Below are 27,031 nucleotides of genomic sequence, written 5' to 3' on the forward strand. Positions count from 1 at the left end.
GTCCTGGATCTCACCCAAGGTCCCTGAATCTTGAAGGAAATCTGAGAAGCTATAAAGTTGGAGATGAGTGGGGAGAGTATTGTAGTCCTGGAGGACAGCTAGTGAAAAATACCCATCACAGGGAGAGATGGAATGCAATGTGTGAGGATAGCAAGTAAGTTGGTGTCACTGGATAGTAGAGAGAATGGTGAGGAGAAAAGTATAAGAAGACTGGAGAGCTAGGAAGAGGCTAGTCCTGAAGTGGGTGATACTGCCCCCTGGGGGGTGCTGGAACAATCCAGGGGGGTGGTAGTAGCCTCAGGTGCAATTGGCTGGCATTGAATAAAAATAAAGGGGTGATGGAAGCATAAGGAAAGAAGAGAGGATAAGGAAAATTTTGAAAAACCATTCATACATGTTTCATCTATTGTATAACAGAGTTAAAATCATAGTGATTACATTAATTTCCAAATAAACACAGAAAATGCAAGTTATAACCCATCGGTGGTCAAGTATGTCAAAAGGTCTTAACAAGCAAGTGTTGGTAGGTGAGTGTATCCTACATTGTCAGGAAGTCCAGCATGCATCAACAGGAACGTGTGCATGTAATGACTTCTTTACAATATGATACTATATGATAACATGATACAATATTGCATCATCAAAATTTCAATGCAAGAAAAAAACAAATTTACAATAAATTATTAAATTTAAGATGTGTCTTTTTTTAAAAATTTACATATTTTTTAAACAATGCAAATTTCAACCAAAAAAAAAAAACTGTTAAAGGGTTAAAGGTTTCCAAAGAGGCACAGAGTAATTTTTTTTTAAAGGAGGTAGTAAGCCAAATAAGTCTGGGAACCTCTGGGCTAGTCAGTCAATAAACATTTATTAAGGCCTACTGTGTACCAGGTACTGTACTAAGCACTGGGGTGACAAAAAGAGGCAAAAGATAGTCCCTACCTCAAGGAGCTCACAAGCTAACAGGGGAAACAAGTAAACAAATAGGTACAATCAGGAAATTGTGCAAAAGAAAATAATTAATAGAAAGAAGGCAGTAGAATTAAGAGGGGTTGGGGAAAGAATCTTATAGAAGATGGGATTTTAGTTGAGACCTAAAGGAAGCCAGGGAAGCCAGGAGGCAGAGAGGAGAGAGGAGATCATTGTAAATAGGGTGGACATCCAGTGAAAATGCCCAGAGCTGAAACGTGGATGTTTTGTTAATGGAACAAGCAGAATGTCAACGGCACTGGGTCAAATGTGGGTCAGGCTGTAGAGGGCAAAATGCCAAACTAACCTTCAATCAATCATGGAATTAATTGACATAGCAAGCATTTCATAAATGGCTTTTCAATTGTTTGTTTTTCTACTCAAAAAGCTTCAGAGGTTCACCTTTGTTTCTAAAATGAAATACAATCTCCCCAACCCAGCATTTATGGCTCTCCACAGTTTAGTTCCAAATGACTATTGCAGCCCTTTCATATACTCTCTGTTCCAGATAAACTGGACAGCACCACCAATTCTTTTGAGCATGCATACAAGCACCACCATCCCAGCCTTGGAATGGATTCTTTTCTCACCTCTCTGTCTTTCAGATTCCTTATCTTCCTTCTAGAATCAGCTCTAGAGCCACCTTCTTCTCTTAGCCCTCCCTGATCCTTCCTAGTTCATAATGCTGTCTCTGAGCTCAAATATTCCTGAAGCACATTGTCTAAACTCTCTTCATTCCTTATAGAGCATTTATCGGGGCCAGCACATACGTTCATCCTACCCTAGCCTGCTAGAGTCTATAAAAGCTCCTTGTGGGCAGAGAAGTTTTCATTTTTGACCAGGGGAAGCAGTTAATAGATATTTGTCATACTGTTTAATGGCAACTGCCTTAGAGGAGAGCAGAGTGAATTGCCTACGAGAGACAGAATGGGAAAGATTGTTACTGATGATGATGAATCAGGAGAGGCTTCATGTAAGAGGTAGCATTTGAAGTGAATTTGAAAGAACTAAAATTCAGGTGAAAAGTCAGGGAAGGATATTTTGGGGAGGGGGAACAGTTTGAGAAAAAGGCATCAAGATAGGGAAGCCCAGGAGAGAGGGCAGAGTGAGCAAAAGTGTAGTGGAAAGAATCAAAGTAGGAGACAAGAGCTGGGTGAGAATGCTCCCTGCTGCTTGCTACTTGGTACCTGTGGGACCTCACTGGACAAATCTCTTCACTTCTCTGGGCTTCAGTTTCCTCATCTATAAAGTCAGTGGGTTAGACTATTCTGACCTCTAGGGTTACTTCCATCTCTAAATTCTATGCTTTTATGTTGTATGATCTATCACAGATGTAGGGAGGCTGAGGCGATTGCTTCTGTTGTGGCCAGAAAATCTGAGGGTCTTCCCCTCCCAGATTGTGAAAGCAAACTAGGCCATCTTCTGCCTCTGCTCTTACCTAGACTTTAAATACTGAATGGGCACGCCTCAGACAAACTGAGACTTGGGAAAGACCTTAGTTTAAAAAGGCTAAGATCTCCTACTGCATCTGGGGTCATCACAAGGCGTCCTGACCTATGTCTTGCCACTGGAATCCAATGACCGGAGGAGAGATTGAGGCTCATGACTTTGCACAGCTCTACCCCACTCAAATCCAATCCACTTACAAGTGAAGACTTCACCCTGCTGATGTAATTGGTCCTCTTCAAGAGCAAAGGAGGAACAGTAGCAAACAAGACAGGCAGAGGACAGTCCACTTTGGCAGAATGTATACTGCACAGGAGAGTGATGTAAAATATAATCAGGAGCAGACACATGTTCACTAAGAACAACATAACAAATCAGCCTCATTCACTTTTTTGATAAGATTATGTTAGAAGGGTAGATTGAGGTGCCTATAGGTAGAGTCTACTTTGATTACAACCAAAGCTTTGATGAAGGTTGCCCAATAGACTAAGTTCCTTTAAAAATTATAGTTTTTATTGATGTCTTTCATTTTTTATATTACCAGTTTCCCCTTGGATCCTACCAAATCCCTTCCACAGAGCCATCCCATCTAACAAGTACATTTTAAGACAAAAAGAAAAAGAGGGTAGCATATCTCATTAATTCCCTTAAAAAGTCTGAAAATATGTGCAATGTACAACAATTATGGACCTAATTATGGAACTGTGCAAAGGGTTGAGGTAGAAGTGTCTTCTCATATCTCTTCTTTGGGACAACTTATTCTTTGTAATTTTGCAACATTCAGTTTTAATTTTTTATTTATAATATCATTGTTCTTCCATTTATGTCATTTTAGTTTTTGTTTGAGGCAGCTAAGTGGTTCAGCGGATAGAACTCTGGGCCTGGAGTCACGAAGACCTGAGTTCAAATCCACCCTCAAATACTTACTACTTTTGTGACCCTGGGCAAGTCACTTAACTTCTGTTTGACTTAATTTGCTGCAGACAGAAATGGCAAACCACTCCCTTATCTTTGCCAAGAAAACCCCATGCACAGCATTGGTGTGCTATGGTCCACAGGGTCATGAAGAGACAGACAGAACTGAACAAGTCCTTGTGTATGTTCCCTTGGATCTGCTTCCTTCGATTTGAATCAATTCAGGTAAATGATTCCATGCTTCTCTGTATTCATCACATTTGTCATTTCTTTCAGCTATTATAGTCCATTCCATTCACTTACCATGATTTATACAATCATTCCCCAATCAATGGTCATCTACTTTGTTTCTAATTCTTTGCTCTCACAAAATGTGCTGCTATAAATATTCTGGTTTGTATGGGGACTTTTTTCTTATCATGGCCTCCTTGGGGTATAAATCTAATAGCGGACAATCTGGTTCCAAGGGTTACGAACATTTATACCACCTTTTTTTTTTGCATAATTCCAAATTGCTTTCCAAAATGGTTGTTCAGATTCCCAGCTCCACCAACAATGTACCAGTGTGCCTATCTACCCACAATCCCTCCAGAACTGAAACTTTCCTCCTTTTGTCATCTGTACCATTTTTGCAAAGGGTTTTTGAGGTGGAGTGTCAAGATGGTTTTGATTTGCATTTCTCTTACTATTGATAATCTGGGGCAATCTTTAATGTGGTTGTTAATATTTTGGAATTCTTTTTTGGAGAACTGTTTATTCATACCCATAGCTATTGGTCTTCTATATGTAGCACAGAGGATAGAGTGCTGGGCCTAGAGTCAGGAAGACCTGAGTTCAAATCTGGCCTCACACATATAGCTGTGTGACCCTGGACAAGTCACTTTACCCTGTTTGCCTCCGTTTCCTCATCTGTAGCTGGAGAAGGAAATGGCAAACTACTCCAGTATTACTACTAAGAAAAACCCAAAAGGGGGTCACCAAGAGTTGGACACAACTGAACAACAGTTCACACAACTGAACAGTTCACACAACTGAACTGAACAAACTTATCTACATAACTTGAGTCCCACAGCCCATTGGGTTCTCTCCTCATTCATTAGAGGATATCAATACCTCTCAATTGTGTCATGAAGCTAAGTTGGAAAGAACAGGAGAAAAGAGAGTTATAGTCTCTTGACTCTTTAAGACCTACAGTCACTTCAGACACTTTCTGCCTCATAGCTTCAAAAGAAAATATTGACAATGTAGTAGCCACTTCAGGTTGCTAAGGGGAGAATAAGACTGTGGGAAGAAACTCAAATGGGAGGAGTTGGCAGGCTCCATCATACCCCTATCCCCAAGTGGATAATCAAGAGACTTCAGGGAATTTCCCCTTGGGTGAGATCTGGAACTCTCACTTTTGGTTCAGCTGAGTTACTCAAGACGAGAGGAGGCTCCTTCATTCTGTATTGTCTGGTATATATTCTCCTATGTACATTTTCTCCGATTTCTTTTTTGCTATCCACTTGGATAAATGGGTTTCTTAGTTGCTTCCTATGTGTACTCATTGTAAAACTGGTATTTAGTAGGAAGGTAGGCAAGTCTTGGATATAAACTTTGGGATTCTCCTTTCCCTGATAATGAACACCAGTCAGAAGTTTAGCTTGAAATAGAAAACCATACCCCCAAACTAGTAATATTTAAAGGAATAGATAGATATAATTCTAGACTGATATTTTCTGTCTCTGAGAAGAGCAGAGAGAGGAACCTACTTCACAGGGTTGTTGTGAAAATCATATGAAATAACTTATATAAAGTCTTTTGTAAACTTTAAAGTGGTATGTAAATGCTAGCTAGTATTATTTTTGCAAACAAATTATCTACAGATATTTTAAAGATTATCATATTAATTAAGAATAATATTTATTAAGAATTGGAAATTGAAGGGATGCCCATCAATTGGGGGAATGGCTAAACAAGTTGTAGTATATGACTGTGAGGGAATGCTACTGCACTATAAGATATAATGAGTGGAGATGGTTGCAGAAGACTTATATGAACTGATGTAAAATGAAGTGAGAACTAGGGAAACACTGTACACAGACACAGCAATATTGTAACAATGATCAACTTAGATACTCTGATCAAGACAATGACACAAGACAATTCCAAAGGACCCATGAGGAAAAATGCTATCCACCTCCAGAAAAAGAACTGATGAACTCCAAGTAAAGAATGAAGCATATTTTTTTTACTTTCTTTATTTTTCTTGCTTTTTTTTTTGCAACATGGCTAATATGAAATGTTTTGTGTGATTTCACTTATATAATTGATATCATATTGCTTGCTTTTCAATGGGTGGGAGAAGGGCTGGAGAAGAGAGAATTTGGAACTCAAAATTTTATAAAATAAGTGCTTAAAAATTAATAAATAAATAATTAATTGGGGAGAGGAGTTAAATTCCTTCAGAGGGTAAAATGGGTGAAAATTAGAGTGAGGCTGATTTTGGTTCAATACACTCATAGGATCACAGATTTAAACCTGGAAAGGACTGTATAATTCATCTAGTACTATTCTATTTTACATTTGAGAAAATTGAGGTTTAACTGAAGGATTAAGTTATTTGTCTAAGGTCACAGGCAGAGTTAGTGACAGAGCCAGGTTTTGAACCCAAGCCCTCTGATCCCAAGTCCAACTAGCTTTTTGCTGTATCATTGAAGAACTTTCTTCTGTTCAAAGATGTAATGGCCTTATTTATGAGGTGGTGAATCTATGCTTTTCTTTCCCCCCAACCCCAATTTGAAATGTTTAAAGAAAGTCTAGATGATCAGTCAGTGGAATACTCTGGGAGGAGGGGAGATTCCTGAATTGGATAAGAGGTCAGTTTCAATGGCCCCTTCAAATTCTATAAATGAATGCACATCAAAAATTTCTTTGAAAAACAAAGACCAGGGTGGCGGGAGATTTTTGTTAATTTAGAAAAAAAATTTTGAAAAAAAAACCAGGCCCTTTTTTGGTTAATTTTTATTAATTGATTTTTAATTGAGAAAAAATTAATTTGGAAAAAAATAAAAAACAGGGCTAGACGTAATCTCACTGCACTGGGACTAGAGGGAGGGAGGGATCATGTGCATGTGCGGCAGATCGACATGCCACACACAGCTTCCTAGAAAACGGGAAGGAAAAAAAATCTCTTTTCTATTCTCCAGGCCCCTGTTTCCTCACTTCGTTTGCTGTCTCAGTGAAGGCAGTTTGCAGGTGTGAAGGCCAACAGACGCCAAAAAACAAAGTCAAGTGTGTTTGTTTTCCCCAGAGAATACTGTGTGCCACGCTGGCTGCTTGTCCTTCTTCCTCCTACCGAGCAGCCGCCTCCTTGAACTGGGGAAACATGAGCCTAACCCATGGGCGTTCGGCTTTTGGCTGCGGCCTCCGGGCTCCCCACAGAGCCTGCCCCTCCCTCCTGGGGTGAGGGAGGAGGAGCCCTTGGAGGGAGGGGAAAGGGGGGGGAGGAGGAAGCCTCGGAGAGGGAGGGGGAAGTGGGGGAAGGAGGAGGCCTGGGAGAGGAAAAAGAGAAAGGGGGGAGGAGGGAGAGAGGGAGGGGCAGGAGAGGGGGAGGGGAGAAGGAAAACAACAAATGAAGAGGCATTGTGCCATTCTCCAAACAAGGCTGCTGCTGGGGCTAGGGTAAGATCCAGAGCCTGGCATAGTACCTTAGATGGGGAGGTGTGAGGAGAACCTGTGCAGGAACCCTCAGGTCACTAACTTGGTTATTTAAACCCTGGGGGAGGAACAAGCAGCAAAGAAAAAAAGAAATATTTCCTCATTCCCCTTTCCTCCTCTTTCTCTATTCCTTTGTCTCTTACTCTTCCCTTTCTCCCTCTCCATGTTTCTCTCCTCTTCTCTCTTCCTCTTTCTCTTCCTCTCCCCTTCCCTCTAGTAGTGACCTCCAAATTGGCACAGTGCCATTCTTCAAGATGTGAGTTACATAATGTGGCTTATGAAAACAAAATTACCCCAAGCTTGCCAGCCTGGGTAAAGCCCAGAGTTTTCTGAAAAGAATAATACCCATTTGGCTAAAGGCTGTTGCAGGAAAGGATGTCTCAATTCTGGTATATCTGAGGGATTCAAACTCCTCCCTAGGCTAACCTCACCAGTGGGGTTGGGGCTCTTAGACAGTCCTGAAGCAACAGAAACTGAGGGAGGGAGTGGTTGAGGGGGAAGGGGAGGGGAAAGAAGGGAGGAAAGAGAGCCAGAGACAGACAAAGCAGAGAGAGAAGAAATAGGCAGACAGAAAGAAAGAGTTAGTGACAGAAAAAGACAGAGACAGTGAAAGAAACAGAGAAAGACAGAGGCTGAGAGAATCAAAGGGGGACAGGAGAGAGAGAGAGAGAGACAGAGAGAGAGAGAGAATGGTGACGATTAAAGAGACAGAGAAGCGAGAAAGAAGGGAAAAGACAGGAGAGAGACAAAAAGAGAGGAGAGAGAGAGTCAGCAAAAATGAAGCAGAATGAACAAGCAAGGAGATAGGGGAATAGGGTGAGAACTAATCCAGGATGTATCCATTCTTCTTGTGTTGTCACTTGGCTTAGGCCTCTCAGACAGCAACTTCCTTGACAAGTTTCTACAATTCAATTTAGTGATATTTCCTGGAGGTTTTGAGGCTGTATAGAAAATAGAGCCAAACAAATGCCTTCAGGACCTGAAAGTAATTGTTCTAGGGTAACATTGGCTATTGGGAGACTTCAAAACTCCCTAGCACCATCTGCCTGGCTTCTGGCAGTCAACAGGGAACAAGAAGAAGGAGGACTTTGGGTGATTATCTCCTTCCCATGGTGGGTCCCTTGACACAAGGAAAAGGACTTAACAGGTGAGAATTAGATCATTAATCAGAAAATGCTAGAGCTCAAAGGGACCTCAGAGATTATATAGTCCAATCTTCTTATTTTACATATTAAGAAATATACATAGAGATGAATTGACTGGTTCAGGGTCATCCAGATAGATGGTAAGTGTCAGGATTTGGTCTTAAAATACTTGAGTTGAAGTTTCCTTCTCTTCCCATTTATACCATAGAAGGAAACTGGGACCAGTGTCAGATTCAAGGACCATGCAGATGGGGTGGGTTAGGGAGGGTCATGCTGATGGCATATAATGGAAGGACCGAAAGGAACCTTAAAGATGATTTAATCTGACCCACTCACATAGTAGGTACTTAATAAATGTTTATTGATTGATTAATTGATCGAACTGTAATCAAATCAATACTGCCATGACTACCAGAAAGAAAAATGTCAGTCAGTTCCCTTAGGTTTCATCCATCATCTTATTTGATTTCCCACACCAAAACACCCCGAGTGACTGACACTCCCCTTTTTTAAAAATTCTCCCCCTTGTCCCATAAGGCTGTAAAAACTCTTTGAGGTCAGAGTCTCTTTTGTATTTGTATCTATAGCACTTAGTATGCTGCTTAGCACATAATAATTAATTAATTAATTTTTTTTCATTCATTCAAGACTCCTTGTCTTTGTCCTCTGATAGATCCTTCTCTGGGCTCCATCCATTGTACTGCAAATCTGTCTTTTTACTTTCTTTTTTTTTGTTTTGTTTTGTTTTTTGTTTTTTTGGTGAGGCAAATTGGGGTTAAGTGACTTGCCCAAGGTCACACAGCTAGTTAAACTTCAGGGTTTTTTTTGTTTTGTTTTGTTTTTTGTTTTTTTGCTAGGCAGTGGGGTTATGTGACTTGCCCAGGGTCACCCAGCTAGTAAGTGTCAAGTGTCTGAGGCCAGATTTGAACTCAGGTCCTCCTGACTCCAGGGTCAGTGCTCTATCCACTGTGCCACCTAGCTGCCCCCTTTACTTTCTATGAGTACTGATAAAGTACACATTCTCACTGTCACTACCAACTTTTCTTTAGGTCATACATTTCTTTCAGAGTTCTTTCATCCCCACTTCTGCTTAGTTCTTCCTTGGTAACATACTGTAGCCTAGAACACTGCCTTCTGGGTGATCTCAGCTTTAACTCTTTAGTATTCTTCAATGCTTTACAGCCATGGAACCTCACTGGAAGATTTTTGGGGTTAGAAGTATAGGCCTTTGTTTCAGGAAAACATTTGGTGTCATTAAAAGCACTGAGCAATTGCCCAAAAGCAAACCAGCCTGCTGTCATCCTATTTAATTTTAGTCTCATTTGACTATCAGTGCCAAGATAGATAGAGTCACACTGATAGACCAGCTCTATGGAGTTTCCATTCAGTCACATATCACAGAAAAGCCAGTAGGCTTGACCCCTTTACTGGACTTGTGCTAAACTTGTTTAGTTGGGCTAAACTCATTTGCTTGATGATGGAATTCATTTAGGAGGCTCTGAAATGTTCTGTGTCTTAATATAATCAATAAAATGTCATCCACGTGATTTGAAGAACTTCACTATCAACCGAATATAAATGCCTTGAGGGATAGGAATGATTTCATTCTTGTCTTTGTAGAATCAGTATATCTTGGGGACTTAATAAATTATTGCTGATTAACTGAATTATAGGGAATCTCTCTTCCATTTGGAATCTATGCTGGACATCCTCAATGATAGTGGCAAACACCATTGTCAATTATACATCTCCCAGTTTTGTGCCTCACTTGATATTTATAATTGCATGCTATGAAGCAAAATTCTCTGTTGTGACATCATCTTTCAAGGAATTTTATGTGATTTTAACATTTTCAGGGGCTGGTTCATAGATGGCAATCCTTAAGGTGTTTTTTGCTCTATTGGGTCCATTTTTTAAAAATAATCAACAGATAAGCAAAGTGAGATCTTTTCATCTTCTATTCAATCATACATTCATGACTCTAAAAGTGTGGTCTTCTATGAAATAGGGTTTGAGGAAGCCAATTTTCTTCTCGTACTTTAATCAAGAATGGCTTCCCTATGAGTTTAGATTTTTCTCAGAAGTGATTCTGAAAAAGTTTTCTCAATCCACTTTTTTTTGGTAGTAACAATTATATTTCATCTGTATTTTTTAAAAAAAATTTAAGGTTTGTGAGGATTGGGATAGCCTTATAGTAGGATTTTCTGAGGGTCCTCAACCTTTCCAGACTTGAAGATCCTGACAGGAAGCTGGGAAATTTGATATAGTAGTTGGGTAATTTGATATAGTAGAAAACAAATTGATCTCTCTTGAAGAAAACCATTTCAAATTTCGACTCTGATAATTTTCTCATTTGTAAAATGGGGATAATAGTATTAATCTCATAGGTTTTGTTTTTGTTTTTTGCCAATGACAATCAATAGATATTTGTGTAGAGCGTAGATTTGGAGCTACTTTCCCAACTCCCGTTCCCAGGGGCAGCCTGGGTCCACAGAGTATTGCTATTACTTATCCCCTCAGAGATTAGGTGATTTTTTTTTTCTACTGCTATATATAGCTCGTGAGCCGAACCAGTATACTCTCACCCAGGGAGCTGGACTTTGATGTCTATTAAGGTTTCCAGGTCTAGATCAATGATCTTAGTTCAAACCATTTCATTTCAGGAAACAAGCCCAGAGATTTGTTACATGACTTGCCCAAGATCACACAGGTAGTAAAACAAGGGAATTAGAATTTGAAACCAAGTCTTATAACTACAAAATCTGAAGTTCTTCTCATGACTGATACATATTCTGCACAATAAAGTTCAACAAAAATGTGAATGCTTATTATGTCTAATAGATATACTCTAATCCCATATCAATTTCCCTAACAAGGATAGCCTTTTCTTTAAGGATGGGGAAATAGCTGTATGTATTTAGATTGGGGGGCAGGGGTCGGCGGGGGGGGGGGGGGAAGGTACAGTGGATACAGTGCTGAGCCTGGAGTCAGGAAGATTCATCTTTCTAAGTTTTCAGATCTGGTCTCAGACACTTATCAGCTGTGTGAACCTGGGCAAGTCACTTAACCCTGTTTGCCTCAGCTTCCTTATCTGTAAAATGAGCTGGGGAAGAAAATGGCACACCACTCCAGTATCTTTGCCAAGAAAGCCCCAAATGGGGTCAGGAAGAGTAGGACATGACTGAAAAAACAACTGAGCAATATTTAGGTGCAATTGGGGGGGGGGGGTCAGGAACAGTGTGACGCTACATCTTAATATGTTTTGATATGTTTTGATTTGTACTTTCAAAATGTACAGTTTAAGGATTACTTGGAATTTCCTTTTGAGTACCTCTTGTTGGTGCTAGGGCTGGTGAAGATTGGAATGACAAGCATCTGATGGATTTGGGTAGAGATAATTACAGTTTGTGAATTAATTAGAGATGCCTAATTTTCTAAGATAACCAACTACATAAGTCATAATGAATCCCTTTGGGAAGCACCCTTCTATCACTCAGATACAGTACTTCACAAAGCAAACTGACTTTCTGGCCTAATTTATCATTTCAAAAAGTGAAAATACCCTCCTTCTCCACAATATCCTGACCCATTTCCCCCATCCCCTCTTAGTTTTATATAGGACTTCTTTGACTTCTCCACAATGTCCCCAGTAAATTCATCTTTGGGAAATGTCATCTTGTAAGATCCAGTCAGCCTTAGTAGCCACACCCCATCAATACCCTCAGATCAGAGGATGGAATTATCAACTCCTTAAGGTGAGACTGCAGAGACATCTCATTACCCACTACAGCTCATTTTTTTTTTATTTCTTTGATTCCTCCACCTGGCCTTCCATTATCCCTTCCCCATTTCTCGCCACACCCCAATACTTCCCCTAACTCCCACCCTTCAGCTTTCCATTGTTCATCTTCCCTGACCAAAAGCAAGCTCCTTAAGGGCAGGGACTATCTTTTTTTTTGTATTTGGATCCCCACTTAGCACTGTGCTTGGCACACAGCAGGCACTTAATCAATGTTGATCAACTTATTATCTCTTCTATAAACCAGAGTAACAGTCTTTTCTTTTAAAGATTCAATCTCAGAATAAAGGGAGTCTTTATCCCAGCAGTTCTGAGATTAAGGGTTTGTTTCCTTGTTTTACTAAACACTCAAGCTAGGGACAAATTGGTTTGACAAAACCCAACTGGAGAGTTGCAGTCTTGGGATACAACTTAAAATAGTCAAGTTTAATGCCAGCAAACCAAATCAATACAAGTCTTGCTGAGCACAAGATAGTGGTATTAGCTGTCTGGATCCTAAATTTATTTTTAGACTTTGGATTTTTACTGGCCAAGTGTCTAGTGACAAAAAAGGAAGGAAGGATTCATCCAAAACCTTATTGGTTTAGGAACTGGGACAGCCAAAGATGTTACCCTTAGCACCTACAGCTCTACCAGAAGAGTTTCATCTTGCGGGTTTGTGACTACGCTTGACTTTTTTTATCTTTTATCCTGACAAAATTCAATGGAATGTTATTGACGTCTGGAGTGGGTTGACTTCCTTAAGTTACTATTATCCTAGAAGATCCAACCAGTTCTGTCTGTAATACTGAAGGTGTGGTTACCAATTTGTCAGTGATATCAGTTATCATTTAACTCAAAAGTCTGTTAAATGAGCAGAGCCACAAAACACGCCTTAGAAACACAAAGAAATTGGTGATGGTGGGTGACGGTGGCTCAGAGCAAATACCAGGTAAGGGTGGAGATGGGAATATGTTAATTCATTTCTACTCTCATTCTGACTGCAGTAGTATCCCTTTCCACCAGAAGGCAAATTGGAACCAGTGAAATGGCCTACGATCCCAAGACTTAAAAGTATTCAAAATCAACTAGGAGTGTAGGAGATAAGAGATGAGGTAGCTAGGTGATTGGTTGAACAAATTATTTGATTTTGGACAATAAACCACATAAACCTTGATAAAAGTTCTTTCATCAAGTAATGACTGAGAATATAGGTTACAAGATTAGTCAGTTTCCCATCCATCTCTTTAGCAAAAGCTGGTTGAAAAGACAGAGTATGCCTAGAAGGGCAATCCTGGACCTCTAAAGATTAAACTCAGAACCTACATCTTTTGGGAGTGACATTGGACAGAGCTTGAGAGAAGCCCTCCCTCTAAGGATGTCATCACATTCTGTGAGATTTCAATTTAGTACTGCCTTTGCTAATCTCTACTGGTCATAACTGATAACTTTTTTTTCTGGTGAGGCAACTGGGGTTAAGTGACTTGCCTAGGGTCACACAGCTAGTAACTTTTTTTTTTTTTAAAGCACTATGTCAAGTGAAAATAATAGCGGGGCTGGGGAGCAGACTGGGTCCACATTACTTGGGGTTATGAAGGATCAAATTTAGAGCTACAATTTAAAGGTAATCTAGTCCAATCCCCCATAATGCCACCAAAATTAGTCAGGAGCGGTCAATAACTTAAGGTCAGATCGACATATTCGATCATTGGAAACCAGGTCCTGCCTCCAAGTCCTCCCCCCATTCCACACCCCACCTCCCCCAGCACTTAGTTGAGGGCGGGGACTGCTTTGTTTCATGTCAAGCTAAGTAAATTTGAGTTGAATTCTATTACAAATTCCAGTGAAAGTTTTTCAAAGAGTGGAGAAAGTTATACCACCAATGGTTGGAATACCCAGGCAAGACCTGGAAGCTTCTGAAAGACAAAGGAAATGTCTCTACAAGACACAAACTCTCCTGGCTATTAGGTTGAGCAAGAACATTTCAAGTAATTTACTATTTAATGATAAGACTTCTCCTAAAACAGATCTTTTTCTTCTCTGAAATGATGACAATAGCATCCCTAAGCAGTATGTTCAGATAATTGTTTAATTCTCTAGTTCATAAACTCTCCCGGCTATTAGGGTATGAGGTTAAAGTACACAAGTATCTATTACAGAAGTAAGAACATTTCAAGTAATTTACTATTTAATGATAAGACTTCTCCAAAAGAGGTAATAAGACCTTTTTCTTCTCTGAAATGATAACAGTATCCCTAAGCAGTATGTTCAGATAATCGTTTAATTGTCTAGTTCTCAAAAACCATCAGCTCCCAAGCAGCAGTGAGGTGCATGGAATTTGTAATTTGAAGGGCAGGAGAAAGGTGGGCCTTTTTTCTTTTCTTTTTTTGTAAACGGCAGACAGAGGTTAGCATCATACATAGGGATATACAAAACTTGGTGAAAATGTCAATGGAAAGGAATCTATAAACTCTGGGTTGATTTATAGGAGCTATCCTAGCAATAAGTAGCTTGTTTAAAATACAGCAATATTAAGTTCTGAACATGTTATACATGACCAAGAATTCCTCGTGGCAAGGGCAATGGGGAAAAAAAAACCTAGCTCGAGGTCAAAGCCAGGAAATCCAGACAACCCTGTCCATTGGTGTCCAACTAACCAAGCCAGTAACGGCATAATAAACCAGAGAGACCAGCAAGGGAGAGAGCTGGAAACTAAGGGTATTTTTGTTCTGTTTTGTTTTTATTATAAAAGGAAAAAACTAATCAGAAATCTTTTTGACAAAAAGGCAAAGGAAGATCCGGCACTCAGAAAAGATACCAGGATACAAAATCACAAATGTCTGAACCCAGCTCTGTCAAGCCCAACCTCATCACTAAAAGGCAAGGAGACGGTTTGAGCATACTAGGGCATACATGCATGCAACTCTGAAAAACTGTACAACTTAGAAACCCTATAAACATTAGAATCTAAAATTGTTTTGCCTTTATAAAGGTTTTTTAATATATCAAAAGGCCTGCTTTAGTGACATGCTAGTCCCACCAGAAAATAAACACCCACAACCCTTCCCGCCTTGTCAGTAACATGGTTAAGTTGACCAGCCAACTCATACTTTTTACCACCCCCCCAAATCCCCCCCCCCCATTCCCTTCCCATATATGTGGGCTTCTTTCAACGTGTGCTTGTTAAAATCCCAGCCACCAGGTGCTTCCTGCTGCCTTTAGCTGTGACCACCTCAACATGGACAGGGCAAGAGGGTAAGCTCAAAAGATGGCCAGCGACCAAAACTGGCTTTTTTATACCAATTCCCTTCTAGCACAGTCTTTTCTTCTTAGCAGGAGTTCCTTCCCTGCTGCTGACCACACTTTTCCCCCTGCACTGCCTCTCCACCCCCGACCCATGTACATATAGACCATAAAGTTTTTTTGTTTTAAAATTTAAATATAAAAATACTACTCTGCTTTGGGTGAAGGGAGGATGAGTGGGTAAGATTCTTTTTCTCTTTTCTAAAGCTGAGCAGTCCCCATCGGTTCACAAAGCCTACGGCCTAGCCTCTGGCCAAGGTTTCCCCACTAGGCCAGGGAAAATATGAGGCCCATAGAGGTTTGTTTTCCTGTAAGCTGAGACCACCACCCCTTACTAATTCTTATCTTTTAAGAAAAGTAGATTGGAGTCTCATGAATTTAATACTCTTCTCTCTCCCTTCCAAAAAACTCAATAAATTCCTCCTTCTACCCACCTTCCACTCTCCCCCAACCCTCCCCTTCTCGAATACTTATTCTTTTATTTTTTTTTCCTTGGAAGCCACAAGTCTATGTTGATGTACAAACTTGATTAGATGGAAGCAGTGGTTATGTTCCCCAACCCCCTTTTTCCCCACTAACATACTATTTCTCAGTCTTCAAAAAGTCAATGATGGGAAAAAACAAAAGATTAAAAACATCCCCCAACCCTACTCCCCTTCCCCCACAAAGAAAAAAAAAAGCAAGGAGTTATCTGTGGGCACAAAAAAAAAACATGGTATTTTGTGCCCTGAGTTACATCTAGTAGGGAAAATTGGAAGAGGGGAGAGGTGAGGTTGGAAGAGGGCGTGAGAAAAGGGTTACGGGGTGGGGGATACAGAAGGTATCTGCAGGTCTAGTCCGCTTAGTTTTTATACTGAAAGGGTTCTTCTCCCGTCTCATTGAGAAGACAGGTACGGATAAGCGCCTCTGTCACTGCGTAAGGGTCACAGTTGGCAGAGGGGCGGCGATCTTCAAAGTAGCCTTTCTTGTCCTGCCCCACCATCCTGGGAATCCGAATGCTGGCTCCTCGGTTGGCCACGCCGGCGGAGAACTCGTTGATGTTAGATGTCTCGTTGAAACCCGTCAGGCGACGGACATTGTCCAGACCCCCCTTGGGGTCATAAGCTCGGATGTGATACTTGTGTCTCTTACTCAGCCTCTCGATGGCTTCTTCAATAAACCTGAAGAAAAAGCGTGCGCAAGGTGAGGTCAGAGAAACAGCCGTAGGAAAGGCAAAAGATGGCAGAGAGGAGCTGATACGAGGATCCGCATGTTTCTAAGTTTAAAAGGTAAAGGACTAGAACATTTATTCTGCCAATAGATCAAATCTAAAACTGGGGAATTCTCAACCTAGTATTTTTTCCCAATACATTTTATGTCATTAAATATTTCCTAATTTAAGTGCAAAAATTACTTAAAATTTGAGTTCCAAATTCTCTCCCTCTTTGAGAAGGCAATTTCTCAACCTGTTTTTAAGTAAAAGCACTGTGGCTCATGGCTCAAGACTTTGTAGTATAATGAAAAAAAGCGTCTAAGTCATAGGAGACCCAGAATTTGAGGCACATTAACTAGGGACAAGCCATTTAAGTCATCTCTCATCTGCAAAAGGAGACTAGTATCTATCCTTCCTCACAACCCTAGAAATACTCTTATAAACGTAAGGCACTAGGTATACACCAGGTCTATAAACTAATTAATTCTATTCCCTCCTCATTTATGATTTATATCAATCTGTATTAGTACAAATTTGGTTTTTAGTCATTGAAATTTAATGCCAAGATGAGGAAATGAATCTCCCTCTTTTAGCTGAAGAGGGGAATTATGGGTAAGGAATGTAGTACATCTGTGAGATTGCAATCCCTATCTTGGTTGAGTAGTGGGGTGTGTGTGGTGCCTTGGATGGGCAACTGGAAAAGAGTAAACAGGTATCAATAACTTTAAATGTCAATCGTTGCTCACTGATTTTCCTCCTTGACCATCATTTAATACCGAGTCACTGAATTTGTTCCTCTGGAAAGAGTACTTTTCCCAAATGTGCCACATGCTTTAAGGACCGTAGTCAAACCGAGAATCCCAAACATAATCAAAAAGGTTATTTCTTTCCAGCTAGAAGGATCGACATGAACAGGATGTGCCCTAGGGAAGCATGGTGGACCTATTTCTATCTATCCAGACTTCGTAAACTGCCCCCTATTCTCATTTCTCCCACATCTCCATATCCCACCTTCCTCTGCCTCCATGGTAAAAGACTAAATATCAGCAAAGCTACCCAGAAGAATCAATCAGTTTCTTACTTTAGACCATTCTCTTCTCTCATGGCCTTGGTACTGAAGTTAGTATGGCAACCAGCTCCATTCCAGTTTCCAGGGATTGGCTTGGGATCAAATGTTACAATCATTCCAAAATCTTCACACACTCGATGGAGGATGAAGCGGGAAACCCAGAGGTGATCTCCCATTTCAATCCCTTCACACGGTCCTATCTGGAACTCCCACTGAAGAGAACACCAACATGATTCGTTTGGTTTTAAAATTTACCTGCCACCATCCCCCTCCAATTCAGAGACCATCACAAAGTCAGAAGTGTGTCCTTTCCAATGCCTCCACTGTTTGTGCTCTCCCACTCCCACCTTCAAATTACTCTGGATGTGTATTTCATCTTGCCTGCCTCATAGTAAGTGCTTAATGAACTGACTTGTTGATTTATCAGGGTAGTGTTACCATCCAGTAGAAGATAAGCTCCTTGAGGGCAGAGTTTTATTTTTGATTTTTAACTTTGTGTGTCGGCAAAGAGACCTTTCCCTTCAAAATCACTTATTCCCATCTCCATCCCTAAATTTTTACCACAAAAATTAAGGACACCTTGTGTAAAAACTAGTGTCCACCACCTGTCCCGTCCTACCCTGGCCCAGTGATTCGGAAGCAACGTCCCCTGCCCAGTTTCCTCTAGACCAGCCTGAACCTGGATCAAAGGGGAAGTCTTTACCTGAGATGGCATTGCTTCAGCATTCGTTCCCCCAATTTTGACTCCAGCATATAGACAAGCACGGTAATGAGCTTCTGCTATATCTCTCCCATAAGCTTTATCAGCTCCCACACCGCAGTAATATGGACCTATGGGCATGGGAAGACAGGAGGCAAACACGTAAGGCAGAAATATGAGAGGAAATTCAAGCCCCTTTAAGGAGGGAAAGAGAAAGAGCATCCTTAAGACCTGCACAGCTATCTGGTGGATGACTATTACTCCGTTAGTTTGGAGATTACCCCTCTCCCTTCCTTCCAATCCTTGGCTGGGCCTGTAGTTCCCACCAATCCTCCCTTCACATTATAATGTAAGATCTTTGGTACTAGGATCTGACCACATCTGGACTCAGCAGAATTGGACCCCAGGGATAATGGCATAGCTTTTTGAAGAAGGAACTAGCGGGGTTCTGTAGTCAGGAAAGCTTACCCTGGGGCCCTGGGAACCCATTGGAAGGCCAACCAAAAGGGTGTCCATCTGTTCCCATGAGAGTATACTCTTGTTCCATACCAAACCAAGGTTTCTGGTTGGTCACCATATCCATTATCCGTTTACAGGTATGCCTCAAATTGGTTTCTGGAATAGAAGAAAAAAATAAAGAAACCATTAGGAACGTAATGTGACTTGTCACGCCTGACCAGCTAGGTGAACTTTGGACTCCAAATCTGATGCAGAGCTCACATTCTACACATATTTGAAGGCCAAAGAAAGTTTGTTCTAATTACAAAAGAAAGCTGTCCTTGGATTTATCACATGCATTAAGTCTTATTCTTTCCCAAAGGAAGTATGGCTAGAAAACTGAATCTGGAGCCAGAAAGACTAGGTTCAAAGCCCCCTCAGAAACTAGTAGCTATGAGACCCTAGGCAAGTGACATAAAATTTCACTGTGACTGTTCTCAACTATAAAATGAGAAGGTGGACTCCGGATGCCAGAGAAATTTTACATGTAATTAAGTTGATGGCTAATCGAAAATCAATGTGGGAGTTAGATCTGGGGAGTGGCGAGGTCTTTAGGACCTTTCTCTGACAAGATAGGAGAAGCCTCTTATGGTTACCCACAGGCTGCCCCCAAAAGGCTATTCCAAACCAAATTTTAACTCATTAAAAAAACAGACAATTCAAATTAAAGGATAAGGACTTGGAAGAAAGCAATTTAAACCTTTTTATCTCTCTCTATACTGGGTTGCTTCTCCAGGACAAGACCCTCTGCCAAGACAACACTGGGTGAGAACATTGACTACCTTTCATTCAGTGACACTGCTGTCCCTACACAGATGTTCGACTGTCTCATGCATTGATTAGGTCAACAACTGTGTGGGTGTGGGTGTGTGGGATACAGAAAATTTAAGATATGATCCCTGTCCTTTGAATAATATTTGTAAAAAGCCCTTTAGCATAGTGTAGCACATTTGTTATTGCTGGCTGTTCATTTGTTTAAGTCGCGTCCAACTGAAAATCCCATATGGGGTTTTCTTGGCAAAGACACTAGAATGGTTTGCCATTTCCTTCTCCACATCATTTTACAGATAAGGTAAACTGAGGCAAAGATGGCTGCGTAAGTCACTTGCCCAGGGTCACAAACCTAAGTGTCTGAGGCCAGATCTGAACTCAGGTCTTCCTGACTCCAGGACCTAGCACTCTGTAACCACTATGTCACTCAGTCTGGCACATAATAAAGCACTATATAAATGCTTGTTTTCTCTTCCCCCGTGATAGTCATACTAAATAAAACTGAGGCTCAGAGAAAAAGAGATGAGTTGAAAAACAATTTAAAAGTAGTTAAATGCTAACTGGAACAGGCTAATCTAGCCCAAAACTCCCCTCATTGTCTAAGTGAGGTAGGTATTGAGCCCTAAACAGCCACTTGGTAAAGAAGGTATGTGGACTGGGCCTAAGAAGATGGGAAAGGAGGGAAAGTTTATTCAAAGGGAGCAGAGAGACTTCAGTTCAACCCCAGAACTCTTTATCAATCCTGTCTACACATTAATTAAGCAAGTATGAATCATAGTTAGCCTCTGCTAAATACCTCCAATGACAACAAAAAGCTGCCTTTGAGAATTTCACATTCTAACAAGGGAGACACAAATCAAAAGAATATCCTTAAGTGGAAAAGCACCAACTAGTAGCTAGGGAGAGTCGTAAAGGCCTCCTAGAGAGACAGTACTTGAGATGAGCTTTTAAAGGAAAAGAAGCTAGGGATTTTAAGAGGTGGAGATTACTAGGGAGAAGATTGCAGGGAATGGGAGACCAGCCAGTATAAAAGGCAGGAAATGGAGTCTCCATTACTCAAGCCAAATTCAATTTTTCTTTATGTTTCGCCACAAATCTGCCTCCCCATAACTTTTAGCCATTAGTCCCAAGTAGAATCTTTCTTCCACATAAAGACCTTTTTCAAATACTTGCAAGACTGCCATGCTTCCTTCTTCAGTCTTATCTATTCCAGTCTAAAAAATATCTCCAATTTCTTCCACTGATCTTTATGACAAAGTTGAGTTCCCTTATTATCCTCTCTTTCAGGGGCATTCCTATTTGTCCCAAGTTCATGCTGAGAAAGATCTTTCCTTCCTACCTTTACAAATTTCTCTCCCATTTAGCTCCTTCTTTTTATTTGCATAGTGGCTCTTCATTCAGGATCTCATGGAACCCTTGCTGGGCTACTCCAATACCTTCCTAACTGGTTCTCCCCTCTCTAAGGACCAAGAGTTTACTAATCACTTTATCTTGCTCCAATCCAAATCATTTTGAAGATTGGGGGGGGGGGAATTCCCCTCATTCCCTATCAGAGGAGGAAAAAAAGAACAATCTTTACCTGCAGGCTTGCGGTTATACTTGAAAACTTCACAGAAAACCAGTTTGTTGGGGTCCTTTCGGAAGGGGTCTCGGAACATAGCAGCAGGAACAAGGTACATGTCACTGTTAGAGCCTTCAGACTGATAAGTGCTAGAGCCATCAAAATTCCATTCAGGTAGCTCTGGGAGGGGTGGGGAGAGAAGAGATGGAGGTGAGCCAACCAACTCCATTAAAAAATGAACATGTGTTTTCCAGTCTAGATTATCATTCCCCCAACCTTCTCACCTAATTGCTCCTTTTCTTCTATAGAGAAAATGAATTCTTGTGATGAGAGACAGAGCTCATTTTACCGAAGAGGAAACTGAGGCCAACATGGTTAAGTGACTTACTTGTTATCCAGGGTCCCACTGCTAGTAAGTGTCCCAAGTCTTTCTGCCTCTAGGCCAGTGCTCTATCCATTAAGCCACCTAGCTGCCCTAACTTACAAATTACAAAGGCTTTTACTATTGTTTTATATACATATGAAGTGACTTTGCCAACTCACTACTCATGTCACTCCTCCTCAAGAATATAAAAATTATCTTCTAAGCTAGGTGGAGTCACTGTCCTATTCTATTCCATAGAGGGAAGGTGCTGTGTGATCCTACAAATCACTCCACATCTGAGAAGTTTCCTCATTCGTAAAATAGGGATCCTAACTATACCTGCTTCAGAAGGCTAAAATGAGATGAATATAAAGCACTTTGCAACCTTAAAGCAAAGTCAGATGCCAACTATTATTACTACTGCCCTTGGATTCACACAGGAATCAAACTGAAGGTCAGACCAATTCACCAGGATCATAGATTTTTAATCTCCAATAATGGTACTAGCAGTCAATGGGAAGGGGCAACTCCTCTCTCCTACAGACTTTAATTTAAATAAAAGAGGCCCCCATTCTTTGTCTCTAATTGGAATTCAATAAGTTAATCTGGTAGGAATTGGGCTAAGGGTCGCCTAGGCTTTGCTCTCAAGAATTCAGAGGAAGATAGACAGAATCCAAAAACGGTCAAAGGAAAATGGTCAGAATGAAAATGGAAAGAAGGGTTAGCTGCAGGGACGTTTCTCAGATCCCTCTTACCATCTATGCTCTTCGGTTCGCTGTCCAGGGTCCGAGTTTTACAGCGCAGTCCCTCACCAGTGCCATCGATCCAAATGTACATGGCCAGGACTTTGTTCCCTTGAGGCAGGTTCATGTACATCTGCTTGATATTTTTGTTCAAGTGAGAACTGGCTGAGGTGGCCATGTTGGAAGCGGTCCTGTATAGTTATAAAGCAGGAGGAGAGGGAAGGAAAGAGAGGGAGGGTGGGGAAAAAAAAAAGAAAGAAAAAAACCAGCATGAGAACACTGACCCCAAGCTGGCCTGTTGCTAGGATCCCTCAGAAAAGCAGATTTATCCAGACAGGTAGAAGCATACCCAAAGCATTAACTCCCAAGCTATCAATTAACTTTTATTCATTTAACAAATATTGACCATATATATATGAATAAAACACACTAGCAGTTGGGTGGATGGAAATCAAGGAAGACTTCAAAAATGGTAGCTCCCTGCATAGAGAGATACAGATATTCAATCAGTTTCAGTTATGCCTCATCTCACACGGCATAACAAGGCCACAAATTCTATGAATGTGTAAGAACAGAAAAGGGAGGAGGGCCCTAGAGGGAAAAAAAAAAACTTTTAAAAATCAGAAGGCCAGCAGGCTTCCCAAGAAAGTGTCAATAAATGGAAAGGCATTATAAAACCTAACAGTAGAGATAGTTTGATCCCATAAACACAACTTTTAAGACAGGGAGATGGCATTTTTCTTCATTCCCCTAAAGTGGTGAAGGAACAACCATCCAATTTAAAAGTTGGGATCAAATCTAAATCTACCAACCCTGCCCCAACTAGGGCTAATTTCAAATCAGCCAGGAACATGGGTCAAAGATTACTCTATAATCAGAAGATGAAGGAGTCCTGAAAAACCATAGGACACCCAAACATAACTATTCAAGCTTCTTTTAAAGAAGCAATACATTCCCAATTTAAGAGAGAAAGTACAATTACGAGGGCAGTAGGATCTACCGGTAGATAACTTTGAACAGAGAACAGAGAAGCAACTGTTTTTCCATGGGTAACCACAACCCAGTTCCCACTTACCAAAACAGGTACTCTCGCCTTTGGCGGAAATTCACCTGGTCTGTCAAGTAATATTTGAGAAGTCAAACCTTCGGGCCAGGTCCTCCAGGGCACCATTGCCCAAATGGGCCTTAAGTCAGAGCCACACCTCAACCTCTTTCCCAATACCAGAGAAATCCACTTCTCCTTGGACTCTTCCCAGGAGACCTCCCTTCCAACTAACTAGTCAAGGCTAGTCAATTCACCCCGGGGCATTTTTTTTTTTACGAAAAAGTACTTCCTCTACTGGCCAAGGATTTTTTACTTCTGCGTCCCTAACCTCAGGCTAAACCACGTGAGGTAGGAACACCTGTAGGGGCTTAAAAGCCTTCTGAGGTGGAAGCAGCTGCTCCCCCGCATCATTCTTCTTCCTCCTCTTCATTCTTCTAGGACCCCCCTCCCGCTATCTCCTCCTCTTCTCCTCTCACCCCGGCCATTGTGGGATAAGGAAATCGATCTGATTAGGCCTACGCTTCAATCGTCTCTTTCTCAGCTTCTGTCCATGCCTTTCCTCATAGTCACTGGTCTCATACTGATCGCTGTGGTTCCGTTTTTCCCCCTTTCCCCTCCGGACCCGAGGAGAAGAAGATCGAGAAACAAGGTGCGGAGATATCGATCGAGGAGAAACAGTCTGGGAGGAAACTGCCTTCATAATCACTAAAGGGGTCCCCCCTGACTTCAGTGTCCAAGGAATATGGGAGCTGTACGAGGAGGCGGATGACCCTGAGTCTTCTGGGCTTTCCAACCCTTTTCTCCTTCCCTTTACCCCTCGCTTCTTTCCCTGCCAGTGGTTGGCACGGAGATGGACCCCCTGCCCCCCTCCCCCCCCTTCCCCTCCAGCTCCTGATTTTACTATCTTACAGATAACTGTAAGAAGGAGCATGCCCCTCCTTAGAGAATTAGGGTGCCGGGGGGAGGGTGAGGCAGCCAGGCGGAATGTAAAAGAGGCCAGGCCGGCTGCCTTCTGTCTCTGGCCTCTTCCAGTCTCCACCGACTCTCAAGGTAACGCAGCAGCTCAGAAGGTCCCATTGTTTGGTCACAAATAGAAGCCTCTAATTGCCCCGTAATTTCCCCGGGACCTAGCGGGAAGTTGCAAGCAGCTTATGTGGTGCACAACTAACAATGAACTATGACCAGGCTGGCCACTGTCTTTCCAATAAAATTTTAAAACAAAATCTAAAAATCTTTCTCCTCCCTCCTCCTAGAAGGACGAGGGCCCTAATAAAACAGACCCCTGGTTTTCACAAACACAAAGAAAATAACAAAATAGAAACGCAGCAACCACAATCCAGATCCTCAAACATCGGGCCCCCAATGTCGCACTATGAGTGTAGGGGCAACCATGGAACGGGCCCTTACAGGAGGTCCTGCGGCGAACATAACATACACATCAAGAAAAACAACACCCTCTTCCCCCTCCTTCCCGCCCCCCGCCCCCCCGCCCCAAGTCTTTCTATGGAGGCGCCTGCCCTTGGAGCGCCTAGCATCATCACAATCCTTGAAAATAAGAAAGAGCATTCTTTGATGCTTGGGTGCGACTTCGCACCAAGGGGAAGGGGTGGGCATAAGTGGGAACAAGAAAGAAAGACCATGGCGCTTGGGGACAGGGAGGCAGGGTTGGTTAAGGGAAGAAACAAGTTCTGCAAAACATCCTTTGCAGGGTCCCTCCCCGCCCCTCTGCGGAAGGCTCCGGGTAGGCTGGTTGGTTACCTAGGTCTGGAAGGACGCGGAAACTAGCTGTCAAAGTGGAGGGCGCCGGACGACCGTTCCGCAGGCTCGCTGGCCCGAGGCTCTAGCTGGTGGCCGTGGAGGTAGCTCTGAGGGATATAGCCGAGAGGAAAGCTTCCATTCTCAGCTCTGCCTGGTTCCCCAGCCTGCTTAGCTCCATTTATTCCCAGAACAAGGCCAGCCTCCGCAAGCCCTGATTGGCTTCCAGCAGCCAAGCGCCCGACCTGCTCAGCTGATGCGGGGCGCAACAGTCCAGGCCATTGGGCAGGGGGTGGTGCCTGCCAAGGGGGCGGAGGGCTGGTGCCGGAGGGAGAAAGAAAGGGAAGTGGGGGATGGGGCGGGCGGGCTGGGAGAAGCGGAGAGAGAAAGCAGGGCTGGGGGTGGGGAGGGTCATCCCGAGCCAGCGCGCGCCTGGCCCGCCCGGGGAGGACCCCGCCCACCGCAACTGAGAGCGAGAAAAACAACCCGGGCTGCACGGGGACGGGGAGTTCCCTCCAGCTGCTGCAGCAGCCCGACCCCTACCATGCAATCAGCATATTGTGTTCTCCCACCACCACCCCTTTTCCTTAGGCTGCAAAGCTCAAGACCCTGGCTCAGCTTGGGGTAGCTGCGCCGCGCCCTCCTTCCTTTACGCGTTCACTCCCTGCCTTTGCCAGATCGCCCACTCCCCTCTGCAACCCTGTCTGTGCAACTTCTGTAAGACCTCCGATCACGCCTCCCTCTCTGGGGCCCCCAGGAGCTGAGCCCCCGGGGCTTCCCCCCACCCCCTCCACCCCCCCCAAGAACCAGGGCAGGGTTGAAATGAGCCGAAATTTCCCCACCCTTCCAGCAGAATTGTGCTGTGGAAATGCTGCCCCCTCCAGAAGTGTATTTGCATTAGTCTCTCTTCGCTGTTGTTCCCACTTTTCCCCATTAAATTGAGAGAGAAACAGTCCGGGGAAGGAGATAGAGTAAAAGTGTGAGACTTGGCCGCGTTGCAGCCCGGACGGATGGCAGGACTTGGGGAGGGAGATAGTGACTAAAATTAGTCGGCCGGGATTTCTAAGGCTTGGAGGTTGTGGGGTTTTTTTTTTTTCTCCTCACAAATGCTCTTGGAAAGTGACCTGAGCCCATTCTTTTCAAAATGTGCATGAATTAATCTTCTCTGTTCTCATAAAAATGAGGAGCCGACACTCCAAGCATGGAGGGGCACTTCCCCTTGCCCCATTTCCACTCCTAACTTCATTGGATTCTGAGCCCCTAAAATTATCTGTAAAATGGGGATAATAACTTCTCCTACATACTTACCTCACTAGTATATGAACTTTGAAAAGTACGCAACCTGTAAAAATGCAAAAAAAAAATGCTATTTGATATATTAACCAAATGGTACTGTTATGTAGTCACTAGAAAACCAATTTAGGATTAATACCACTTCATCTTTAGGAAGTTTTAAGACTTTACAAACCTCTTGCTCAAGGAGCTTGAAGAAAGTAGAATTCTTCTGCTCTGGCTTCTTAATTTGGAAGGGAAAAAAAATGAGGAAACAATTTCTGCTGAATGTCTAGGCCATGGAAGAGAAATCTGGCTTATGAGGGACCACATGCTTGCATACTTGACCTCTTTGGGTCCTCAGAATCCCCATTCCCTAAAATGTCGATAACAATATTTAAAATATGCCTAAGTAACATACCTTGTGTACATTTAAAATAGGATTGTTCAGTACTTGAGAAGTTCTGAAAAAGCAAATAAATGCAAGAGATGGGAGCGAAAGGAATATTGAACTAAGAACCAGGAGTTTTTAGTTGTCCTTAGGTAACAAGCTGTATGTGACTTTGATGTAAGGGAAAGTGCTACTATACTCCAAATCAAGAGACTTGAATTCAGGTTTCTCTTCTGCTACGCGCTTCCTATGTGACATTGAGTAAGTCATGCAACTCTTCCGGGCCTCAGTTTCCTCAACTGTGAAATAACGGGGTTGAATTAAAAGGTCCCTTCCAGCTCTTGACATTTTATTTTTCTGTGAGGGGAGAGGAGGAGATTTTTTAAAACAAACAAAAAATGATGCTGTTGTTTTA

The 27,031-nt window shown here is 42.2% G+C and overlaps 1 protein-coding gene across 1 annotated transcript; it reads right to left on the reverse strand.

Annotated features, from left to right (window-relative positions):
* Window positions 1-14,023: 14,023 nt before the first annotated feature.
* GLUL (glutamate-ammonia ligase) lies at window positions 14,024-25,129 on the reverse strand. The gene is made up of 7 exons (XM_027868397.1): window positions 24,957-25,129; window positions 22,166-22,344; window positions 21,065-21,226; window positions 18,685-18,831; window positions 18,220-18,347; window positions 17,529-17,728; window positions 14,024-16,415 (listed from the first exon to the last, which is right to left on the reverse strand). Exons 2-7 carry the CDS (start codon window positions 22,329-22,331, stop codon window positions 16,097-16,099), a joined length of 1,122 nt encoding a protein of 373 aa, XP_027724198.1. The 5' UTR covers window positions 22,332-22,344; window positions 24,957-25,129; the 3' UTR covers window positions 14,024-16,096.
* Window positions 25,130-27,031: the final 1,902 nt, after the last annotated feature.

The sequence above is a fragment of the Vombatus ursinus genome, unplaced genomic scaffold (assembly GCF_900497805.2).
Source record: "Vombatus ursinus unplaced genomic scaffold, bare-nosed wombat genome assembly UNPS02014789.1, whole genome shotgun sequence".
In the NCBI taxonomy this organism is placed as follows: Eukaryota; Metazoa; Chordata; class Mammalia; order Diprotodontia; family Vombatidae; genus Vombatus; species Vombatus ursinus.

Excerpts from the sequence above, each read along its gene's own strand:
- GLUL (XM_027868397.1), bottom strand. The coding sequence starts at position 22,331 with ATGGCCACCTCAGCCAGTTCTCACTTGAACAAAAATATCAAGCAGATG. Across the intron at positions 21,227-22,165 it reads CGAACCGAAGAGCATAGATG|AGCTACCTGAATGGAATTTT; the intron begins GTAAGAGGGATC and ends CACCCCTCCCAG. Across the intron at positions 16,416-17,528 it reads AGAGAAGAGAATGGTCTAAA|GTTTATTGAAGAAGCCATCG; the intron begins GTAAGAAACTGA and ends CTTTTTCTTCAG.